General features: G+C 39.2%; 1 protein-coding gene across 1 annotated transcript in view; it reads left to right on the top strand.

The window, feature by feature from the left end:
• TENM3 (teneurin transmembrane protein 3) overlaps positions 1-24,929 on the top strand; it is a 317,283-nt gene that overhangs the window by 245,139 nt on the left and 47,215 nt on the right. The window contains exons 12-17 of the mRNA XM_082863864.1: positions 7,182-7,398; positions 8,407-8,526; positions 9,324-9,585; positions 13,057-13,324; positions 14,856-14,999; positions 18,960-19,209. Coding sequence (XP_082719990.1) covers positions 7,182-7,398; positions 8,407-8,526; positions 9,324-9,585; positions 13,057-13,324; positions 14,856-14,999; positions 18,960-19,209 — 1,261 coding nt within the window. The remainder of the gene's footprint in view (positions 1-7,181; positions 7,399-8,406; positions 8,527-9,323; positions 9,586-13,056; positions 13,325-14,855; positions 15,000-18,959; positions 19,210-24,929) is intronic.

Genomic DNA, 24,929 nt, shown 5'->3' with positions numbered 1-24,929 from the left:
AGAGCTAGTCTAAGTTTGGAGATTTACCAAATGAAAATAGAGAAATATTTGAAAATAGATTTTTAAGAAGTCCTAGCAGGAGGATGAGACTATTGTGTTCTCCAAAAAACATATTGAAAAATAAAAGTTAAATAAAATAGTAACAGAAATAGGAAGAGGGGGGGAAAATCGTTTAAAAAAAGAAGAAAGAGGGAGGGTGGGAGGGAGGGAAGGGAGGAAATTACAAGAGTTCCTAAGTACTTCTTAAAAAGAATCCAGATATCAGAATATAGAACGGCACTCAGTCTCAGAGCCTTAAAATACGTTAACCTGGCGGATGATTTGGGGCAGGGGGAATTACTATTCATTTGAAAGACCCTATGAGATCCTACTATAGGGAGAGATTCAGGTTACTCTGAACCCTTTTACTATCCACAGAAGTTTTAGAGCCCTGGGAGTCCCCTTCTAGGAAAGAAAAGTCCAGCTTGTGCTCTCAGAAGCAAAGGACCCCAGTAGCCTCCTGGTAGTACAAAAGGAACATGGGGTTTGATCACTGTTTTTTGAATGAGTTTTAGAAGGAGAGGAAAATCAGAGCCACACAGGCTGGAACTAAAAGTCTCCCCTGTATTTCACACCCATTACCATTTGCTGCCACTGCAAGGTTCACAGTGTAACAAAGGGCATCGCACAGAACCTCTTTAGAAAGTGTCCCCTTTCTCCATGTTAAGAACCTCTGCATTCCTGGGGGGGTTATTACTAGTAACCATACACAAGTGCTACATTCTCATTGTCAGGAGTAACCACTGTCAACAACTTAAAGAGTACGTGTTTCTACGCCTCCTTCAGTGAATTTAGATGCACATTTATGTTTTTAAACGTAAACGGGATAGGTACTGTTCTAAATTTGATTCTGCCAAAGAAGGTAACTTAGAGATTTTTTCATGTCAGTACATATAGGCCTATCTCCTACTTTATAATAGAAACACGGTTGTCCTAATGAATTTTACCACTACTAATTAATAATTATTTAGTTGTTTCTCTTTGTTTTTGCTCTTAATATATAAGACAAATCTGTAGTGAACCTGTGTGTGTATATCTGCATATAAATCTGTGTAAATGTACAAATATTTCTTTGGGACAGATTTTTAGAAATGAAATTGCTGGGTCACGGGGTATTTTAATTTGTAATTCTGGTAGCTACTGCCAATTGCCTTGCAAGTGAGTTTCGCCATTGTGCACTTCATCCGTAGGATAGCGCTTATCTTCCCCATGTTCATGATCTGTACATGATCATTGTACATAAGCAAAGTTGTCCAACAAAATGAAAAATATGAATTTTGTCTGCTGGGTGGAAATGACTCCATTTTTATTGTTTAATTTGCGTCTCCCCAATTACTAGTTAGATTGATTAGCTTTGTATGTGTTCCTTGATTTTTTGCATTTCTTCTTTTGCTAATTGCTTATTTATTTTTCTTGACCATTGTTTTCTATTGAGTTACTTGACTTTTTCTTTTTAATTTTTAGGAGTTCTTTGTATATTCTTCTTATCAGTTCTTTATGAGGTGTGTTGCAGGTATTTTATCCCAAGTTTTTGTTATCTTTTAACTTTGTTTATGGTGTCTTTCATCATGCGGAAATTTTCAAACGATAAACTTTTACAAGGTAAATGTTTATAAGGTTTAACTTTTCCTTCATGAATTCTGGGTTGTGTGTCTTTATAAGTACATACATAAGTTGTACTTATGTGTAGTATTTCCTATAATTTCTTCTAATACTTTTTGTAATTTTATGGATTGCTTAATGTCCAGTTCATCAAGAACATGTAAAGATACCTATTAGAGTAAAAATAGAAACAGGAATTCAAGGATTAGCTAGTGTCTGAGGGCAGGAAAAAGGTGATGAAAGAAAATCAGCACGTGTCTCTGCTGTGCTTTTAAGACATCATTTTGACCTGTTTAGATCTCATAATCTCTAGGAACTGAATTGATTCTTCACTTCATTCAGCAAAATTATTGTATGCGTACTTGGTGCCAAGAAGTATGTGTCCTAAATTCTGTGCTACAACAGTGAACTAGATTAGCCCTCTAGGAACTTCGTGAGACCATTGTCTGAGCTGATTGCTAAAGGAATTGGGGAGGGGGATAAGAGAGCAGGTGAGAAGTCTCCTGGCAGAGGAAATAATAATCACAAAGGTCTTGTAAGCCAGGTTAAGGAGTTCTAACTACTCAGAAAGCAGCAGGGACCAATTAAAGGAAGTATTTTAGCTAGAGAAGTGAAATAACCACATTTGATTTCTACCAAGATTACTCATTTAAGTGTTGAGAATGAATAGCTAGGAGAAGACTGGCACCTGGGAAACCAACCCCTTGTTGAGATCTTGTCAGGAAGTGACCATGTGGTCTAAACGGTTGTTTCAGTGAAATGGAAAGAAATAGACCGATTCAAGAGATGTTTGGGGTGGAGAAAATGAGGATCTGGTCATTGATTAGGTGCAGAGAAAAAGGGAGAAGAGGAATCAAGGTTGACATTCAGGTTTCTGCTTTGAGAAACTGGGTGAGTGGATGGTGGAACCATTCCTTGAAATAGGAAATGCAGAGGAAGCGAGTGTTCAGAGATCATATTTGCTGTGCTTTAGACGTGTGTTAAGTTTCCGATGCCCGTGTAATATCCAAGTGGAAATATCTAGAAGACCGGTTGTGGATTTGGAGTTCAGGAGAATGGTCAGCCTGGCGTCATTAGCCTTGAAATGTTGTGAACATAGAGAGCATAAAGCCACCAAGAAAGCTCTGCTGTAGACAAACCAGGAAGACACGGAAAACCAAACATGATCCCAATTCAGTAATAAGTGGACCTCATGCACGGCGCGGAATGGTGACTTAAAAGAGCAACAAAAGGCGCGCCCGCACACTCTGAAACTTCTAAGGCCACAGATAAAACACTGCCTGAGGGCTTCTGCCTCCCTCTCCAACTTGAAGGCGGGGGAGGGGCTTCCAAATACCGTGGGGAGGGGCAGTGGGCACTAATTAATCACCTTTCGAGTGAAGATGAAAATTCGGTCAAAGGAGATTCATGACTTTTTATCCAGTCGGTACGTCAGGGTTTTAAAAAACAAGTCAAAATATCCATAGCTGCTTAAAAGACAGAAGCAGATCAAAGCCAGCACAGAGGGTAAACCAGGAAAAGATGGAGTCAGACATTCCAATTATCTAGCAAAATAGGCATTAAATTTGCCAGAAAAAAAATCAAGAATGATTTAGAGACTATAAGGAAATAGGGCAGGGTAGAAACTTTAAAGCAAGACTAGAGGTTGGCAAACTCTTACCCCTGGGCCAAAGCTTGTTTTTGTAAATAAGGTTTTATTGAGACACAGTCACACCCACTCATTTACATATTGTCTCTGGCTGCTTTAGAGCTCTAAAGGCAGAGTTAAATACTTGTAGCAGGGACCATATGGTCCACAAAGTCTGAAATATTTTTTATCTGGCCCTTTATGAAATAAGTTTGCCAGCCACTGTTACAAACCAATGAAAGGGTTAAGAAAGATGAGAACATGTTTTGAAATGATAACAGAACAATAACATTGAGGATTAAGTGGAAGGAAGCATACTCATTGTCTATATCAAAGTACCACTTACATTGCAAAGCCTAACCAGGAGAAAGAGGGGCTCTTAACTGATCATTGGAGTTGTTATTCAGTGGGTTTTGAACAGTTCTGATTTTCTTTAGATTTTTTTACGGTTAATTCTATTAGCTAAGGCTTCCACACCAATCTCAATTTAAGCCGACCTAATATTCCTGAGACTAAAATGGAACGTTGATGATTTTGAGAAGCTCTTCCACGAAGTCACTTTTACTACCGTATACATTTGGGCAAGTGGGTAATCAGCTTAGTTTTACTAGATAGCCCTAGCCACGTGAGTATAGACAAAGAATGAAAAGTGTTTTCTCGAGTTATAGGAAGCCAGATTCATAACCATCCGTCACTTGCTTGGGCAAGTCACTGATAAACTCTGCAGAAAAATAACAAACCGTGTGTCCCTGCAACTCGGCTGTTGAAAATGAGATTCTTTCTCTGATTGATGTTAGCAGAGAGGCTTGTAAAAATGCATTCCCGGCTGATTAGTTCAGAAGGTGTCGATCTCGTGCCGTTTTATGACCTGCAGACTACATGCCAGATGCATGTTTGCTCTTTATAAACTAACAAAGGTGAATGATGAAATTTGAGCATTCCTCTCTGGCCAGCTGTACCATATAGTGCCTAAAGGAAGACACTGTGGGGATATTATGGGGGACAAAGTGGGGGGGGGGGAATTTAACCCTTAATTACCAGATTAATGGAGATAAAATATAATGTTTGGAAGTACTTTCACTATTAAGTAGTTTCTACTTATGTTAAAAAACGAACGTAAGGGAAAAACCTGTAAGAATATAAAATATTTGTGTGGAATTACTCTCCCGAGCATATGCACACCCCATTCTAAATCCATGGAGTCAGAGCTCTTAGATACATCATAAAACAGATTAAAGATTCCTCATGAAGTCTCAACATATGATCACGAATTGTTACTGAATGGGGTTTTTTAAATTGTGTTTTGAAGCTAAAAGTGATTTAGGGGCAATAGGTCAACCATCTACGATTTTAAAAATCTGAATCTTCATAACTATGCTTCTATTTCTTTGAGACAGATGGAGAAAAATGCAATATATTGCATTATTATAACATATCCTCTTGAAAAATAAGCCTCTATCATAGTTTCATCTTTCTTCCACTAGAAATATTGAAGAATATTTAGACATTTTTTATCTTTGTGGCCTTTTGGCTAAGAAAGCAATATTTTGATCAATTTCTATGAAATTTCAAAGCTCAGTTTCATTTGACTTTCTTAAACATGATTTTAAATTTTTGTCAAAGAATAAATATACAGTTTCAAGTAATTAACCCATTTTTTAGAAATATAAGAGACATCTACATGAAAATGTAGCTATAATAAAAAAAACTATGTAATAGATCTACTTATCAGAAATTCTGACTCATACATTTTCATGTCAAATTATGGTGTCAAAAAGTTAAAATAGTAATGTAAAAAGAGTCCAACACCATACATTTAATTCCAATATTTACGTATTAAGCCTTTTTTTTTCAACTATAAGGGAAATAGTGAGATTTTTAGTTAATGTCTCTGGATGAACTGCATCTCTTTCAGTTTCAAGTGACAGAAAGGCCACAACCCAAACAGGCTTAAGGAAGAAGGCAATGCTTTGGCTTCTAGAACTGAAAAGTTCAGGAGGTCAGGGTCAGCTTACTGCAAAAGCCCCAAAGGTGTCACTATGACCTGTTGTCTTAGGTCTCCAGCTCTTGCCTTTGCCTCTTCTGGGATGACTCCGTTCCCAGACAGGTTCTGCTGCAGTGGCAGCAAGAGGGATGCAGCAACCCTGGCCTCACAGCCTTACAGCTCCAAACCTGGGGGGATGGGAGCTGATGGGGCAGGATTGCTTTTTAGATAGTTCCTGAAATTCAATCTGGCTTGACAAGTTAGGTCACATGTACGTTTCTGAACCAAGCACAAAGGGAAATACGCACATAGACTTGAGAGTTGGGGAGAACTGGGTACCCAAATGAAAGTTCAGAGCTGTTGCACAAACAAGGGGAAATGAGTGTTAGGAGAAACCACAAGTGTTGACGACATTCTTCAGGTGGGAGCCAGGCTCCTCATCTCCTGTTTCTTGCCTTGTCTGTGTTGTTGACCTGATTCTAGACTGGGCAATATAATTCAATTTAGTCTGTTTTCTTTTGTCTCAGTTTGCTGTCAGATAATGAATGGGCAAGCTTATGTTCTATTAATAAGAGTAGCCTAAAGCAAAAAGAAAAAAATGACTAGTGTGGTTTTTCTAAAAATAAAAGTTATTTCGAAACACTTGTGTAAATAAAATATATAGGTCAGCTAGATATTTTCAGCTGAGTTTGCCATAATAGGGTCACACCAAGACCTAAAACTTAGGTGTGAAGATTTTATAATGATTTTTTGTCTGTTCTCCCAAAGGTAATTAAAGTCTTCGGAAACTAATGTTTTTATTAATCTACATTGAGAAATGAAATTGCCAAGCAGACCAAACTTCATGTATCAACTGGTCACTGAAAAATGACCTTAAAGGATAATGTCATCAACCCTCATAACCTGACTCTTATCTGCTAATGGGATGGTTTAAATGTTTCAAACAAAATTCTTACATGGGGCATTGAATGTAGTTTCCTTCTGATATTCCTGGAGAATGCTCTGGAAGATTCTACCCATTACTCTTATTATGTCACCAACAGTGTAGGTCCATTTTTAGTGATAGGTTTCTTATCATTTCCAATATTATGGCCTATTTACATTAGCCACATTTTTATTAACATCTGCATTTTAAAGGATGTGTATTAAGAGCTCAGGTTCCTGTTTAAAATATGAGCAATGCCTTAATTTTATACGGAAAACACTTTACCATCCCTGGGAAAATGGTTTCCTTGAAAGGTGGTTGGCTAATCTCATTCATTATATGTTACTCTGTCTATGTATTTCACGGACTTTCATATTCTGACCTTTTCCCAAATTTTAGATGGGGGAACAGACGGTTAGTGGAGCAGTCTGAACACACACAGTATTTGCCAATTAAGTCCACCGTTGTGTATGGGCACAGCTCATGGCACTTCAAAACAGTTACAATAGTAACATCAGAGCTCAGTGATCACAGGTGACCATCACAAATATAATAATAATGGAAAAGTGGAGTATCGCGAGAAATACAAAAATGTAACAGAGACACGAAGTGAGCAAATGCTGTTGGGAAAATGGCACCGATAGGCTTGCTCCACACGGTTGCCACAAACCTCCGATTTGTAAAAAACTCAGTATCTGTGAAGAGCAATAAGACGGGGTCTGCATGTGATGGATTGTTCTAAACAGTCATTTTTTATTTTTTACTCAGAATCAACATTATATGATTTTTTTTCAGCCATCTTCAATCCAAACATTTACTGTCTATGAAAGCAACTGCAAGTATTGTATTTCATTTGGTTTCAAAAAGTATGCCTCCTAGAAATGACTATCACATAGGGGGAGCGAATCATTTGATGTGGAAAAAGCCAGTCAACAAACAAAACGTGCTCTACATCACGGCAGAAAAAGAGGAGTTCTCTTACTGGTTTTCGTTTCTGTCTACAGATGGACTCATTGACTGCATGGATCCTGACTGCTGTTTACAGAGTTCCTGCCAAAATCAGCCCTACTGTCGCGGATTACCTGATCCCCAGGACATCATTAGCCAAAGCTTACAATCACCATCTCAGCAAGCTGCCAAACCCTTCTATGACCGAATCAGTTTTCTCATAGGATCTGATAGCACCCATGTCATACCTGGAGACAGTCCTTTCAATAAGAGGTTAATGCAGCTTTTCCTTACATAGACTTGTAGTGATATTATCATCAGTGAGAAGCCCTTTATATGAAATGCTGATGACTGTGAATTTGAGGAAAGTACTTTCTTTAAAAGGCAGTTTCTCCTCGTTTGGCACATCCTTCACCAAACTTCGCATCTCAAGCATTTTTGACATAGTTCCCATACTTTGTCAATTTCAGTACCTGAATCATAACAGGACATCCCATTAAGGAGTCAATAAATCTTCATTTAACTAGTTGATTTTTGTTAGCACAGTTGGAAATGTTTCAAAAGAAGCAATGAAAAGACTCCAAAAGGCAAAACAGAAGTGCACTTTTTTTTAAGCTGAGCTCACTAAATAATATAAATTATGAAATAATGTAATGGAACTGCTAACGTCATGGCAGTAAGATTGCATAAGCTGTTGGACTGGTGCTTTGCAGAACAGTAATGACCTGAAAATAAACCAGTAAGGGAAAGCAGGTGTCTTGGGTCTCACTGAGCAAAAGAAGATGATTTACACCAGAACTCCTGGTTCTGCAGCAGTTTAATAGCATTAATGCAGTTAGACCCAGCAGTTGATTAAAAGTTGTTTCACAAATGTTCCTTATTGCCTGCTTAAATCTTGTACTTTTTGGTCCCTGTAGATTTCCCAATTGCCTTGGAATTAATTGCAAAGTATACTTTCCTTCATGCAAGCACCAGGTATATGACATGAAAAAACTGCAGCTTATAATTTTAAAACTTCATCTCTAAATTATTGGTCCTGATAACGCTCCAAAATCCAGATTGCAATGAATTAAAACCCCTGGTAAACACCAGACATTTCGAGAATGTGGATTACAATGAATTAGAAGGAACATTGTCTTGGGAGTATTTCAGGTCTGGTTTCTGTGAATACAAGTGCATGCAATAGTGTTATTTTATCCTTAGATTGAATTATCTCTACATCATGATAATGTTGGCCTGAAAAGACAAATGTTCATTCTAGTTCTTCTACTTTTCCCACAGCCTTGCATCCGTCATCAGAGGCCAAGTACTAACTGCTGATGGAACGCCACTTATTGGAGTGAATGTCTCATTTTTCCATTACCCAGAATATGGATATACTATTACCCGCCAGGATGGAATGTAAGTTAATCCCAACACCCTGTCTCTGTTTGAAGTATTTTAAGTATAAAAACTAGGCATGCTTGGGCTTCCCTGGTGGTGCAGTGGTTGAGAGTCCGCCTCCCAATGCAGAGGACACGGGTTCGTGCCCCGGTCCGGGAAGATCCCACATGCCGCGGAGCGGCTGGACCCGTGAGCCATGGCCGCTGAGCCTGCATGTCTGGAGCCTGTGCTCCACAACAGGAGAGGCCACAACAGTGAGAGGCCCGCGTACCGCAAAAAAAAAAATAATAAAAACTAGGCATGCTTGTGTCACCCAGCATGTTTTATTGTCCCTTCTAATATGGAAATGCAACAACCTTTAGACTCCAGAAATCTGTGACAGTATACAAGGTGGCAGAAATTTAAAGTTATATACTCAGATAGGTCTTTAAAAGTTGATTTCATTTCCTAAGGCATAATAATAGTGTTGTGGTTTTATAGGAGAATGTTCTTCGTCTTAGAAGATTCATGCTAAAATATTTGAAAGTGAGATTTTGTAATATCTACAACTTAATGCTCAGATGGTTCTGGAAAAGGAGTAGATAGGTAGATAGATAAAGCAAATTTGGAAAAATGTTAATAAATTAGTAAATCTAAGTTAAGGGCGTATGGATGGTCATTGTATAATTCTTTTAATACTCCTGTAGATTTGAAACTATTTCATATAAACGTTGGGAGAAGAAGTTTTTCTTTATAAAGCATATTGATCTGGGGAGGTGAGTGACGAGTTACATGAGATCCAGATAATTCACTAAGCATGTCTTGTTTTTTCTTAGGTTTGACTTGGTGGCGAATGGCGGGGCTTCTCTAACTTTGGTATTTGAACGATCCCCGTTCCTCACTCAGTATCATACTGTGTGGATTCCATGGAATGTCTTTTATGTGATGGATACCCTAGTCATGAAGAAAGAGGAGAATGACATTCCCAGCTGTGATCTAAGTGGCTTCGTGAGGCCGAATCCTATCATTGTGTCGTCACCTTTATCCACCTTTTTTAGATCTTCTCCTGAAGACAGTCCCATTATTCCTGAGACACAGGTAGGATATTCTAGCAGGCATTGCTTTTATATAAACCATTTTCAGATCATGGGGTTTCCAAAGAATGTTTTTACAGGATTACAGAATTCCAGTGCTATCCTAAATAATTCTATAGAATGACATATAGAATGTGGTGTGTGTATGTACAAGGACAGGTATTTCTATAGTAAGATATCTAGTTATTCCTTAAAGATCTATTAAAAATACTTTTTCCTCAAGCTATATCTGTATCTTGTATTAATTGTAGCCAAATGGGAAAACAGCTTAAGCTCGACAGCTAATAATGCCTTTGCTCATGTATTCATTCATTGGAAAAAGGTTTTAGTGCCTGTACCTGACCTCCTAACTGACACTGTACCAAGTGCTACTGTACATGGTCATTACTCTCAATATTTTACTGCTTAATGATTATTGTAAGCCATTCTACATGTGATAAAGATTTGAATGAAGAACTATGGAAGTTCAAAAGAGAGGTCAGTTCCTAAGGAAGCCGCGGAAAACATCACTGAAGAGGCTGGCCTTCAAAGGGGGGAAAGGATATACCAGATAGAAGAAAATGTGTGAGCAATAGCATGGTGGTAAAAACAAATGCTGTTGTGTGAAAACTGGTGAGCAATTTAAAGGTGTAGGACACGCATGGGCAAAGACTGGGGCCAGATAATGAATGGCCCAGAAACACCATACGATGGATACCTTGAATTCTTTAGATGACATGAAACCAGGGGGCCAATGCAGATTTTTCAGCATTTCTCTAATGCTAACTCAAGTGACAAAATGCATGAAATAATAGAAGGAGGCAGATCAGTGAACAGAATAGTATTCACTGTACTTCCATACAGACCCAGCACCCCGAGGCAGAGCACCCACCAATCATACTGGTTGTGGAAATGAAGAAGAGGGAATGAATTAGACAGATTAGGAGGTAGAGCTGGGAGGACGTGGTTTCCGCGTGTTTAACCAAGTCAAGGATGGAGCTTACAGATCAGGCAGCTGGCGAAAATCGGCTTAATGGTTGGTTTTTCCGCTCGGGCTGGATTTACTTTTCCCACTAATGCAAGAAATATGGTCAAATTAAATTACCAGGAGAAACACGTTTTAATGAACTAAATTGCAGATATTTGTTCCAGGGAAATGGGCTAATGATGACAAAGACAGTAATCAGTTATTAAAATTAGGAATAACACACGATATTTTGAAATACAGAAGTAACTCCTAGAAGACCACAGAAATATATATTCATGAAAGACTGCCTTACCTATGGAAAACCTATCAAATTTATGTGAAATTATTTTGGAAATAAATTAAGAGGAAATAAATTATATGCCTGAGGTTTCAATCACTTATATTTTCAGGGCCATTGAAGAGTCACAAAATCTATTTTTCAAACTAACCCACTGGTATTTCACCCCAATGATATAGAACAGTGAGTTCTGTTCAGATGATTCACCCTGTACCCTACAGTCCTACAAAAGTACTGTCAACCTTAAACGTAAGTGTGTCCCTAAGTCTGATAGAGCTCTAGAAAGTTTCTGTATCTTCATAAACTATTTTGCTTAAGACAGTCTGTGTCTGAATTCAGTCAGCATGGCTGGTAAGGAAAATGCCAACTGTAATAAACTGGTGTGTCTATTGCAGCATAGCAATGCCTTCTTCATCTGCCAGATTGCATCGCATCCCGCTTCCTGCCAACACTGACTCACAGGCCGAATGGAAGTTTGTTTAGCCCCTTCTTTTGTTCTACTTCCAACTGCGTGATTGTTTATATTGAAAGTGACAGCTATACCCTCAGTAGCATGGGTTCTACTTAAGTTATTAAAATTTGTATGACAGGGCTTCCCTGGTGGTGCAGTGGTTGGGAGTCCACCTGCCAATGCAGGGGACACGGGTTCGAGCCCTGGTCCGGGAAGATCCCACATGCCGCGGAGCAACTAAGCCTGTGCGCCGCAACTACTGAGCCTGCGCTCTAGAGCCCGCAAGCCACAACTACTGAGCCTGTGCTCTAGAGCCCACGAACCACAACTACTGAGCGCGTGAACCACAACTACTGAGCCCACGTGACACAACTGCTGAAGCCCGTGTGCCTAGAGCCCGTGCTCCGCAACAAGAGAAGCCACCACAATGAGAAGCCCGCGCACTGCAACGAAGAGCAGCCCCCGCTCGCCGCAACTAGAGAAAGCCCGCGTGCAGCAACGAAGACCCAACACAGCCAAAAATAAATAAATTAAAAAAAAAATTTGTATGACAGATATACATCATTCCTAACCGTTTCACGTGAGAGGAACTGGAAGGAGGAGAAACACTACTGAACACTGAATCGCTATTCTAAGATTTTTCTAAGCGAAAAAGTAGTCCTTTAAGTCTGAATAATGACTATTCATAGAGCAGTATGAGGCAGCCTTTGAGAATGCTATTTAGTTCTTAGTAGAGAAAGTGGTGAGTTCCTGGGGTAGGTTCTTAAACATAGATAGTCTTGCACTTCACAGTAGATGTCGTAAGCCTAGGAAGAGCTATTATTATTAAACAAACTGATAGCATCACTAGTAAGTAGAATCTGAATTGTTTGGATAGATTTTATACACAATGTAACATAAATTTTTCAAAACATTTAAATAATGTTTTGGCATAATATATTTTGCATATGTCAGGATAAATTTGTTGGCATTCGTTGACCAAGGCACAGCGATGCGTACATTGTGGGGTTAAGACTTTGATTTTTTAAATTTGTAAAGGAGATGATTCTTATGCGGGTAATTATGTTAACTTTTTACACTCTTTTCAATTCAAAAAGTATATATGGAGTGTCTTTTGCGTGCATTCAACAACACATTAGTTGTTCTCTGGGGGAAAATTTACGCAACTTGAAACTATTAGTTCATGTAACATCATATCAAAAATCAGTGGTGAGTTGAAGCTCAGTGTTTAACTAATTATGAGTATGTGCTGTTACCTTCCAACATGAATATGGAATTTGCTACAATTTAACCCAAATGAATTGGTCTGTTTTGCTGTCATTCCTGCCTTTAAGAGTAGGTTTAATCCCTGAATGAGCCAGCTGGCGTGGTCCAGATCTTTGGCCTGGACCACATTGCTGTGCTGAGCTAACCGTCTTACAAATGTCTGCTCTAATTCTTCAGGGCCATAGGCGTGAAAGATGGGTTAGTGAGAATCCACAGTGACTATAAACTAACGAGTCATTGCATGTCAGCCTGCTGGAGCAGTCACAGTATTTCCTGTATGAGGAGTAGCACCTGAGCTGTGATTAACTCAGAATAAATGACAAGAAGCTTTTAGGAGAAGAAAAATTGGGCTGGCAGAGGAGTTATTTTTAATTATTGAATAAGATAACATCTCAAATGCGTGTTTATGATTAGTGACTCTTTAGGGTCTTATTTTAGTTGCTTGGCTCCGTTCTTTTCAATGCATTTTACCTACTAGTCGTACATGATCACCGTTTGCTTTCTCCAACCCTAGGTACTCCATGAAGAAACCACAATTCCAGGAACAGATTTGAAACTTTCCTACCTGAGTTCCAGAGCTGCTGGATATAAGTCAGTACTTAAGATCACCATGACCCAGTCCGTTATCCCATTTAATTTAATGAAGGTTCATCTGATGGTAGCTGTAGTAGGAAGACTCTTTCAAAAGTGGTTTCCTGCCTCACCGAACTTGGCCTATACTTTCATATGGGATAAAACAGATGCTTATAATCAAAAGGTCTATGGTCTATCTGAAGCTGTTGGTAAGTCCCATGTAAATATATATTCTGAACTGAAAACATTGTCTTGAAGTCAGAACTAACATAAAATGCATTTTGTGACACGTGAAAATCCATGGATAAGCAGAGAGGAAGACAGTAAGGTTGCCTAGGAAAGTGATAAGCTGGTTTGTTTAGCCCTACCATGGGGAAGAGGAATGTACTCCATATGATGAAAAGGAGAAAGCATCCATTTTTCTGGCTGAAATTATATCTTAGAAGAATGTTCTGAATGAGATTTCAGCTGCCATATCATTTTTTTCATGTTTTTTTCCTTATTGTGTCCCTTCCTTTTTTCGTTTCTTTTTTTCCTTTATAATTTTATTTCGTTAGCTTCCGGTACACGGGCCTCTCACTGCTGTGGCCTCTCCCCTTGCGGAGCACAGGCTCCGGACGCGCAGGCTCAGCGGCCATGGCTCACAGGCCCAGCCGCTCCGCGGCATGTGGGATCTTCCCGGACCGGGGCACGAACCCGTGTCCCCTGCATCGTCAGGCGGACTCTCAGCCACTGCGCCACCAGGGAAACCCTTTCCTTATCCTTTTTTTAAAATATTTTCAGTATCTAACAGCTAGTGTAGTTTCAACTCATAATGATATTTTAACATGACATCAGACAACATTTGTGTCCAAAAATTATTCCAGCTCTTCTGACTGGAAGAAATAGTCAGCTCAGCGGAACGATATTCTTAAAACATCAAGCTAGTTGTTTCACTGCATGACTGGACAATGCAATCAAAGTTTGACCTGTTGAGGTATGCATAGTGTAGCTCCAAGCTCAGGCTCAGAACATCAAAAACTAAAGGAAAACATGTGTTCTGTTCTATTAGCTGTTACCTGAAAATATAGTAGACATTTTATTCTGAAATTAATATATAGTTTGCACTGGAATTAGTTCAAGTCAGTCAGATAATTGCCACTTCTCCCTTCACTTTGTTCTAAATTTTAAAACCCGCGTTCCATTGTGAACTCTGAAGTTTTCCATTTGTAATTTGTTCGTATTAATTTACTGCTAGTTTTATTGCTCGTTCCTGATAACATGTGAATATGGTGTCATAACCTGGCTGTCTTTTTGCTGTATTGAACCTTACTTATAAATATTTTCCATAACTTAATACTCTTGGAAACTAAACATCACTAATTATTCAGATAGCAAACGTTATATTTAGTTGTTATCATCTGCTCAGCATTTGGGGCTGATTTATCGGATCTAATGATTCGCCCAGTTGCCTGATCTGAACTTCATTTTGTGCTGTGAACCCCTTGTGAAAAAGTGGTGTGGGAAAAAATACTACTTTTCTATTAAGTCAGTACAAAAATAATATTTGGAGGTCATTTTTTAGAAAAACACCTTTTATGTGATCAAATCTTCTCATATAATAATAGACTCTGCTCACAAATAAGTGGAAATACAGTCTCAGAGCACATCAGTGAAAAAAGCAGTTTTATCAAAATAATAAAATAAATTCCATTTCTGCCTGTGGTTGGGAAGATGAACTGTGACTTGTTTTGATTCTAGTGTCGGTTGGATACGAATATGAGTCGTGTCTGGACCTGACTTTGTGGGAGAAAAGGACCGCCATATTGCAAGGCTACGAATTAGATGCTTCCAACATGGGCGGTTGGACATTAAATAAACATCACGTATTGGACGTTCAGAATGGTAAGATCTTGTTCACAGATAATATTACTCACCTTCAAATTGATTAAACTGCAGCGATATTTTATCCCATGCATGCTGTAGGATCAGAATTAGTAGGGGGAGAAAAGTGTATTTTCAAAGACTATAAAAGCCTAAAGTGGGAACTACGTAATACACGTCACAATGTTCATATGCTCGCCACCAACATGGTTTTCCCAGGAAGTCAGTGAGTTGATCCAAAGTGCTTTAGGGAGGTTTACGAAAAATGAAGGGAGGGGGATTTTTTTTTAAGTAAAGAAAAAATAAAATGCCAAGTGACTTTACCAAAATGTTTCTAGTAGATCTTAATCCTTAAGTAATTAGTCTGTTCTCAGTATCTAGATTATTTTTCAGTTCTTCTTAGACTGTATTTGAGGGAAAAAACTTCTCCCACTCAAATTGGGTTACATATACTGTCATTTGACTTTGCAAGTAATCTAGAAAAAAAAGCAAGAATCAAGAGTATTATGTGTTGTAGACCTTATAAGTAAATATGCTCTGAAAAAACATGTCAGATCTCACAAACCAAAAGAGATAAATTATTTGCAAAATGTGACCCGCTTCATCTCACAAAGAATATTATTTACATTAAACAAATTCTGTTGTCTTCGCTCTGTTTCTAACATTTTACCCACATGCTGGCTACATCTCAGATAATGTATAGGTGCTTTGCTAGAAAGACAGAATCCTAAGGTAACTTGCTCTCACCTCCTATCCTGAACCATATACCATGCTAGTAACTCTCTGCCCTTCTCTTACAAATAGCCAGAGAAGAAGAGTTCAGTCTTGTCGAAATAATCTAGCTTTTCTCTTAGCAGAGGTTTCTGAGGTTCAGAATGCCGAGTTGAGCATGCAGTACAACTAAATATTTAACTATGATTAATGGCCGCTTTTTCAGACTAATGTTGCTTTGATATTGATTCCTTTTGTAAAAAAAAAAAAAAAAAAAAAAGTGTGTCGGAGTTGGAGAGGATACATTTTAAACTTTCCAAACGTGCTAAATCTAAAACAGTTTCCAGGCCAGTGCTTGAAAATGCTGGGCCTCACCTCCAGAAGAGAATCGTACTGAGCGAATCAGCAGTAAGAAAAAGACAAAACAGAAAGACCCTTTGCACCTTTCCTAGTTTATAGCGGTGCTAAGCTCTCCTTCCTTTCCGGCTGTGTCCTGGACATCAGGTTTTAGTTCACTTTGCACCTCAGAAGGTTGGGAGCAGAGCCGAAAACTAGTGCCACGTGCAGCACATGTTTTGGAGACGTGGGGCGTCCCAACCCCAGAGGATGCTCTCTGTGTCCTCTCTGGTCATCAGCAGTGTCTGAAGCCTGCTACATCAGTCACACGAGGTTTAACCACGTCTTTCAAAATGCAAAGCCATGTGCTTGCCATGCTAGTAGCGGCTCTCAATTAAATTCTCTACAATTATTTTTCACATGGTTTGACATATTGCTATATTCCTCCAGTTCTTTACCAACAAAATGGGAGGAAAAACCTCTCGACATGCATTTTAGTTATTATGAGAACATGGGGTAAAGTTCATAACCAGTTTGCCACAGGATTTCACCCAAGAGATTATGAACCAGTAAGAAGAGTACAAGCAAAGAACTTGAGGAAAGCCCGTACCTGATACTCAACACTCAGCGTCATATTCGGGAGGATTAAGAAACGCATAGATATTCTGCGTGTGGATATATATAGTAAAAATACATACAGTCTGCCAGAGAATAATGTATAGTTAATTTTTTTATTTTTGGCTGTGTTGGGTCTTCATTTCTGTGCGTGGACTTTCTCTAGTTGCGGCGAGCGGGGTCCACTCTTCATCGCGGTGCGCGGGCCTCTCACTGTCACGGCCTCTCTTGTTGCGGAGCACAGGCTCCAGACACGCAGGCTCGGTAGTTGTGGCTCATGGGCCTAGTTGCTCTGCGGCATGTGGGATCTTCCCAGACCAGGGCTCGAACCCTTGTCCCCTGCATTGGCAGGCAGACTCTCAACCACTGCGCCACCAGGGAAGCCCTTAATTTTTATTAAGATATCAGGTCAGATGTAAAAACTGGGCCACGCCAAATTCCGTCCTCCAAAAAAATGGTTATAAATTATAAAATAGATATTATTTTAAAATGCAAGCTAACCTAATTCACAGAGAACTGATTGTGATTTCAGATTTTATCCAAGAGCAGTTTGACAAGTAGTGGCTTTTCAAAGTGACGTGTGTCTAATTGAGTAAACAAAGTGATTTGTAATCATGACAAGGTGGATGAGCTATGGAAATATATTAAGGAAGAAGAGAAGACAAAAATGTAGACAGTAACAGGTGTTTGTGCAGGCACCCTGGAACATGGAAATAAATATTCTCATGTTCATCTTTCTATTCTGTCATAATAGAGGAGAATCACGAAAGACCGATCGCTCTAAGAAATGAAGGAATAAGTCAAATGCAGTAGAGCAGTAGGCCGACTTTGTGGGACTGTCCTGATGAAAATTACAGAACTGGCTCTTCTAGGAAATTATAGTCCCGTAATTGTCAAATAACGTAATCACAGAAAGAGAGATCTTAGGGCTCATTAATGTATTCTTTGAATATTCAAGGCAAAATGCCTTTCATCTGCTCTTATGATCCAGCCTTATGTAGACGATTTTCCCTGAATTTGAATAAACCTGTTTTATCAGTCCTGATTTCTTTGTGTAGATTGGCTATGATTATTACATCACCCAAATAGCAAAGCATTAAAAAAGTAATCCCAGAATTCACCTAAAATGTGCTGAGCTGTGAGAGGAGCATCATTGTTCTGCTTTCTTCTTCACTTTAAAATTATCCCAAAGTGGGAGGAAAAAACACTTTCTCAAGTTTCCTGTTTGTACTTTCATGGGATTGCTTCTTCTAACAGTATATCTGTTAAAAAGTATAAACAACAGGTGTTTACAGAGAATAACACATTGAGAAGGCTCTTGAATGCATATGGAACAATAACAGCTGACCATCCAGTTACATCAGAGCAAAATGGAACCAGTGATCTATGTAGAAAAATGGTAAATGAATAGAGTTAGAATCTCCACTCAAATCCAGGTTCTAACTATGAAAATATTTATTTGGGATTTTCTCTCAGGTTTTCATTGCAGACCGAAGTAGAGCAGACTGGCATTTTGTCATGTCTAAAAGCCGAATTCACTTTACATTATAACTGCCCTTCCCAATTTTGTCATGTCTGAAATCTTGAATCGTTGCATGCACATGCATTCTCAGGGCAGGCTGAAGCGTAAGCAAGAAGGATACGCTTCAGCAGTATAGTAGTATGTTGGAGGTTTGATATATATTTCCTACCTCTGTTTCCTATGAAGTGTATTTAACTTTTTAAAAATCAGTGATAAACTCATAAAGAAGAAATTCATATTTACGGTGCCCATTTTTATTAGTTGGATTAATATAGAATGTTTTCGACATCATTTAACAGTTAGGCAAACTTGCAGTTCCCTAAAGAACATTGTGTAGAGATGGTTCTCAAACTCGGTTGCACATTCAGAGCATCTGGAGAGTTTTAAAAAATCTCAGTGCCAAGGCTGCACCCCAAATCAATTAAATCAGCATCCCTCAGGGTGAGATCCCAGCATCAGTAGTTTTTACAGCTCCCCTGTCAGTTCCAATGTGTAGCCAAGTTTGAGAATCACTGATGTTGAGAATTTGGGTTTTTAAGTTTTCTTGTAGTCCTTTGTTTCTTCCACCAGACGTTCTTTAATCCGGAACAGACGGCATTTTTTGATGTATCCTGTGTATCTTGCCACATAATATCTTACACTAGGTAACTGAATGGAGTTCTTTCCAAAAGAACTTTAGATGACAGTTTTCCCAGTCCAACTCGAAAAGGCAGTGAATTGTGGTTTCTAGAGTGAACACGTTTGCTTTTCATCTCTGCTCCTTTCATCTTAAGAAAAATGTGTTTTCTCTCTTCTAGGTATACTGTACAAGGGAAACGGAGAAAACCAGTTTATCTCCCAGCAGCCTCCTGTCGTCAGCAGCATCATGGGCAACGGCCGGAGGCGCAGCATCTCGTGCCCGAGCTGCAATGGTCCAGCTGACGGGAATAAACTCTTGGCCCCAGTGGCGTTAGCCTGTGGGATCGACGGCAGCCTGTACGTGGGGGACTTCAACTACGTGCGGCGGATGCTCCCTTCCGGGAACGTGACGAGCGTCTTGGAACTGAGGTATGTCTCTGCGTAGCTCGGGACTTTGATCAGAGCTAAACATGCCTTTATTTTAAAAATGTTGAATCTAACGTACTGATTCATTTATTTAAACGTACGTTTCCAGTGTTTACAATTCTCCTTAGGAAGCAGTTAAATTCTTGGTTAAAGGTAAGAAAAGCCCAACACGTATATGTTGTGCCATAAATGCATAGAAGACTATGAAGTCACCCAGCGTGTAAAACGTCGCACTGATTCCAGTGAATTCTCTGTACTCCAATAAGCTATCTTTGGAATAACCTTATGATATAGGTTGTCACTCTTTTGTTTCACATGCATTGAAATTAAGGCGTAAAATATTTTCCTACAGTATTGGGACATAATACCAAACCAACTAAGCCTATAACTTTCAACTAGAATATTGGATCTTCAAGTTGGGTTAACCCATCAACCATAATGCCAATAGTTAAAGTAACAAATTGCTGCTTTTGCATTGTTCATTTAAGTGTGATTATCAAAATCGTCCTATTCTGTAAGTTATTTGAGGAACCTTGGCCTACAAAATTCATTTCCAGTGTTATTTCTGCTTAAGTCAGCAATTTTCCATAAAATAATTAAAATCTCAGTATTCAACTCATGATGTAGAAACCTTTTCTAACTATGCTTTTTTCTCCGCCTTTTTTTGTCTGCTTCCACCAAGAAATAAAGATTTTAGACATAGGTAAGCATCTTGCTTAAAAGTTATTGTATATTTTTGAATGTCCTTTTTACTTTTCAATGTGACTATCTGACATTGTTTTCTAAGAACATTTCATCATGAGAGAGGAAACTCAGTATCACAGAACATCTAAGGAATGAAAACTACTCAAATGAACTACTATTATACAACATCTTGCAGCTCCTATTGTGCAATTTATATTTTCAAGTTGGCTAACAAAGTAAATTCTGTCACAAAAAAATTAGTATAACGAACATCTCTATGTAACAACAACAAAAAACTCTGTAAACTTCAGTTACTGACTCTGAGCCGTATAGAACAGAACATGTGAAGCACAGCTGGGAGAGTTTACCGAGAGTTGAGTTGACCAATAGCCAGGGCAGATTCTGCTTTATTGGGCCCAAAGCTTATTCAATTTGGGGGATTCTGTTTAAGAAAAAGAATCTAAAAATAGTTTACTTTGGCAAATTTTTAAAAACATAAGATCGCCTGAATACGCTGCCAGGGCCCTCATTGGTCTTGGAAGGAGCCCATACAAGCGAAGGGGCCCTGAAGGTTAAGCTTTCTTGACTTCCTGGTAAATTCATTGCTGCTGTAGTTAAAACTGTGTGTTTAAAACCCATTTATGTTTTCCTAAGTTGAGAGAATTACTAGATTTGAGTTTTAAGAAGTAGTGTCTCCACTGACATTATTATGGAAGAAAAGACTTTCCTCGAGGCTAAGAATGATTATAGTCGAAGCAAATATATAGGTTCAAAAGTTTTCCAGATTCTGTTTGCTCTGTTCGCTTAGCTGAGAAGGTACAAGGCAAGCTTGTATAATATATGGACACTTTTGACTGAAAAACTTTCCTCAGGACAGCAAAAAAAAAAAAAAAAAGGGAGAAAAAAATATGTTTGCAAGTAAAGCTAGCCAAAAAAAGGAAGACATATTGGATACGCTAAATGTAGTTTGGCCATTAAAATAACTAATAAAATGATATTAGATAGAAAAATTAGTGATAATTTATGTGAAGTCCTTGAGATGAATAAATCCACATGACTCAGTTAAACTGTTGTGTAGAGATTGACAACTAGGAAATAAAAAAAGTTCTGCTGAAAGATGTGTAGCTGTCGCATATCGGTATGACCAGGCCTGGTCCTAAGACCTTTTCCTAAGCTCCCCCATTGATCTTATGCTACCAGCTAATAGCCCAGCCGCATGCAAAAACTAACACGGAACTTCTCCAGACTTCTGAGCCTGCAAAGCTCTGCTTTTAGAAACCACAGCAGAATATCAAACTTTTTCTGGCCTTGCCTTCTTAGTAACTGTGGAGAAAAGAAGACAACCTGGTGTGTGCACCAACTAAATGCAAAAACACTGGAGGCAATACAGAAAGCCCATCAAAGCAGCCACCTTTTAACAAGCCGGCCTGTTCCATGCCAGGCACGGTGCCAGATACACGGTGCTGCAGACCCACATAACAGCCCTTCCGGGTTACACAGGAACTGACAGAGGCTCAAGGAGGTTATGTATCTTCCCCAAGATACATAACTAAGAAATGGGGAGCAGAGATTTGAATGCCTCTAAAACGTGTGTTCTTTGCACTATACCACACAGCCAGTTTTCCTCTGTCCAAATGGCCAGGTTTCTATGGGCTAATGCCCTGGGTGTGCAAAAAGCTAGATTTATTTCACAATCATTTGACAGATTACCTAGAACTATCGTCTCTCTGGGAAAAAAATCTATGAGGTTAGAGCTACCTTTTTTATCAACAGTACTTTATAAAATGAATTCATTACGTACTAACGCGTGCTGTTCGGCAGTGATACTCATTGTAACCCGTCTCTCATGATTCTCCCCTGTACGTTATCCTGGCTACGTGTGGGTGCTTGCATTTCCTTTATGCGCCATGCATGTAAAATAAACTGGTTTGGGTTTTAACTTGATTTCGTCTTTATTAAGTCAGTGTTAACTGATCGCTTACCATGTGCTGGGCTCTTGGACAAATTGTAGTGTGAGACAAAGTCCATGCTCTCAGAACTCCCAATCTAGTAGGGGAAACAAGATGTGCATGTAATGGACTGAATCACATCATCAGTGTCGTTCTTTGACGCTTCATCACGTCCGTGGCCTGTCCTGCAAGAGTAACTGTACAGGAAGGGATTCCTGGGAAATGGGAGCGTGGGTCGGAGGTTTCCCGGAAGGTGGGTATTTGCCGCAGCTCTAAGGTGAAGTCTGCTTACACAAAACAACCAGGAGGAAGGAGGGCAGTCATGAATAAAGTGAAACAGGGAGGAGCCCAATCTGACTACCTGTTGGATCTGTTTCTTTTACTTTAACCCTTGCTTCCCGTTGCTTTTGTTCACTGAAAGGATGCTGTGTATACACAATGGCCTGCCCCGGGGAACCCTGCCGCTCTGCCTGAATGTTAAACCAAAGTGTCTTTGTTCAGGGGAACATCCGGACCCTGCCCACCTGCGGATGGCTGCAAGAAAGAAGAAATTAACACATCCCCTCCCCCAGGCTGGCCATTCCAGGGGGTATTTCCAAAACTTGTGGCCTTTTTACTTTACTTCCTTATCTCCTCCCCGTCACTGTGCTATAAAAGAAACTGGCATCCAAAGCCCGATAAGATGGTTATTTTGGGACTGTAGTCTGCCACCTTCTCGGTCTGCGGCTTTCCGAATAAAGTGGTATCCCCTGCCTCAACACAGCATCTCCGATTTATTAGGCTGTCATGCGGCGAGCAGGGTGAGCTTGGACTCGGTAACAGAAGAATATAGAGTAAGTCAACTTACGTGCTCAAAAGAGACGAGCGGGACATGTTCTAAGAGGAGCCCGAGCCACTTCAAAGTTATAATTTTGATAATACCAAAATTACCATATTGGTAATAATGAGAGACACAGGTAGAAAGGCAGGTTAGGGTCAGAGAGCTCAGGGCCTTGGTAGCTCTAAGGAGTTCCTCTCCTGTCCTACAGGGTAACAGAGACAGTAGGGAACCATGGTCTGGTCTTGAACAAGATAGCGGCATCTCAAAGTGGCCTTTTAGGTGAATCTGGTATCAGTGTTCAGGATGACTTGAAGATCAGTTAGAAGGCTGTTACGTGAAACCACGAGATGCTACCTGAAATAGTCTGGCAAGTCATGAAGGCAATCAGCCAATAAAATAAAGGAAGGCAGAGGATGGACACACTGTGTATGGCTGACGAAAAAGAGGAAGATGGAGAAAATAACCAAGGCTTTTGAGTTCAAGTCATCAAACAGAGGACAAAATCATTGACAAAAATAGGGATTCCCTTCACTTAGTAACTAATTTATCAAAATTGACCTAAACAAAATGACGATATTTCAGCTCATCAGAGCTTCTTCATTTAGCTTAAAAATTAAAATTCTTTTCAGGTGCTGCTTCCTAGTTACCTACCCGTATCATCTTCCTTTTGCCAGATGATAGGATCCACCTGGATTTCTCCTTATCCCCACTTTCCTGGCTAGCATAAACGTCATGAAAGGCTTAGGAGTAGGTGATAGGAAGAAAAAGAAAACTATGTCTAAATCCATGAAAATGGACAGAGAAGTCGGTTGTTAATGATTAAGTAAAGTAGGAAAATGCACGCTTCTGCTCCTCTGTGTGTGTTTCATGCCCTGTCAAGAGTCTCATTAATTGGACTAATGGGGGGAAAGAATGAATAAAAATATCGAATAGTAAAATAAATGTAAAAACAATAGTCTTAATATTTTAAAATTCAAAATATTCTGTCATACCAAATTTATTAAGTACTTGTCAGGATATTGTATCAAATCAAAGTCTCTAGCTATACTTTAATGAATAGTTATAAATACTACCGAACATATTAAACTTTTTACATAAATGGGAGCTTCTGAAATGCTTAGAAAATAAGTTTCTTTTATATATGCTAAACATTTCCTCTTACGATGTTTATAGTGTTAGTTTGCTAACAAACCCTTTTTGTAGGCAGCAAATTTTAGCTCACTCCTGTTCCAATGCTTTAAAATTCCAAAATAAAGGAAACTAAATTAATTAACTAATACCAGCCAAGGGGCATTTAAGCGTGGAGGTCTAAAACTAAACTTTGTGAATTTTATATTGCCAATTAAAAGATCAAAGAAAGGGTCAATCACAGTTCTGTGAAATTGAACCAGTTAAAGTTTAGATACAAAACTATAAAAATTTGATTCAGCACTTCTCATTGACTTAATATTTAAAAATTAAGCAGGCACAAAAATATCGCATCCCGAAACCCTGCTTGCAATAATATAAACAGTCTTTCATTAGCCAGAAAATCACAGTTTAATTTTATACATAAATGTAATTTATGCTTCTTCAGACACTCTGTGTTCCAAGTGCTGTGGTACAGTTTCCAGCTAAAAAGATTAAAAGTGCTAATGATATCTATTCTATAGCTTGTCCTTTGCAAATATTTCTCAAGTGTAAGAAGGTTGAATTATGTCTAGTCTGCATTTACCACCGGGTCTGTATCTAACTGAGGAAGATGCAGAGAAAACGGCTTGGTAGTTGTGATGATCTAGGCAGTTCAGGGTGAGTTAAGAATCGAGGCACAGTAATAGTAAAGGCTCTTCACTTGATCTCAGTTTCTTTGATTTTGCTGCTATTAGTCACAATCTCAATGTTATCATAAACCTTTCTGAAATGAAACTCCCAGTCAGTCACACAAGAAGGCTATTGTACTTCTGCTGAATAGAGATTTCCCCCATTTCCTGCACCCCAGCTGCCAGCGGCTGACCGTTTGCAGTCATCATAGCCTCCCGTGTTCACAGATGTATTACTGATCTAAAAGCTCATCACCCGTTTGTACCACCATCCCAGCCTCTCCAGGGCTTTGGCTTTTCAGGAAGGCAGAAGGACAAGAACCACTATCAGAAAACTCTGTGCTTAGATCAGGTGTCCTTGAATCCCAGACGCGTCGCACACGTGGCTCAGAGCTTCTTGCCACCAGCCTGGCAACTGCAAATTTCCGAACTCACTTGTCTTTTCTTTTAGAGTTTCAGTACAGATCCCTT

Source organism: Leucopleurus acutus, assembly GCF_964270905.1.
Source record: "Leucopleurus acutus genome assembly, chromosome: 21".
Classification (NCBI taxonomy): domain Eukaryota; kingdom Metazoa; phylum Chordata; class Mammalia; order Artiodactyla; family Delphinidae; genus Leucopleurus; species Leucopleurus acutus.
This window is presented reverse-complemented; position numbering and strand designations above follow the sequence as displayed.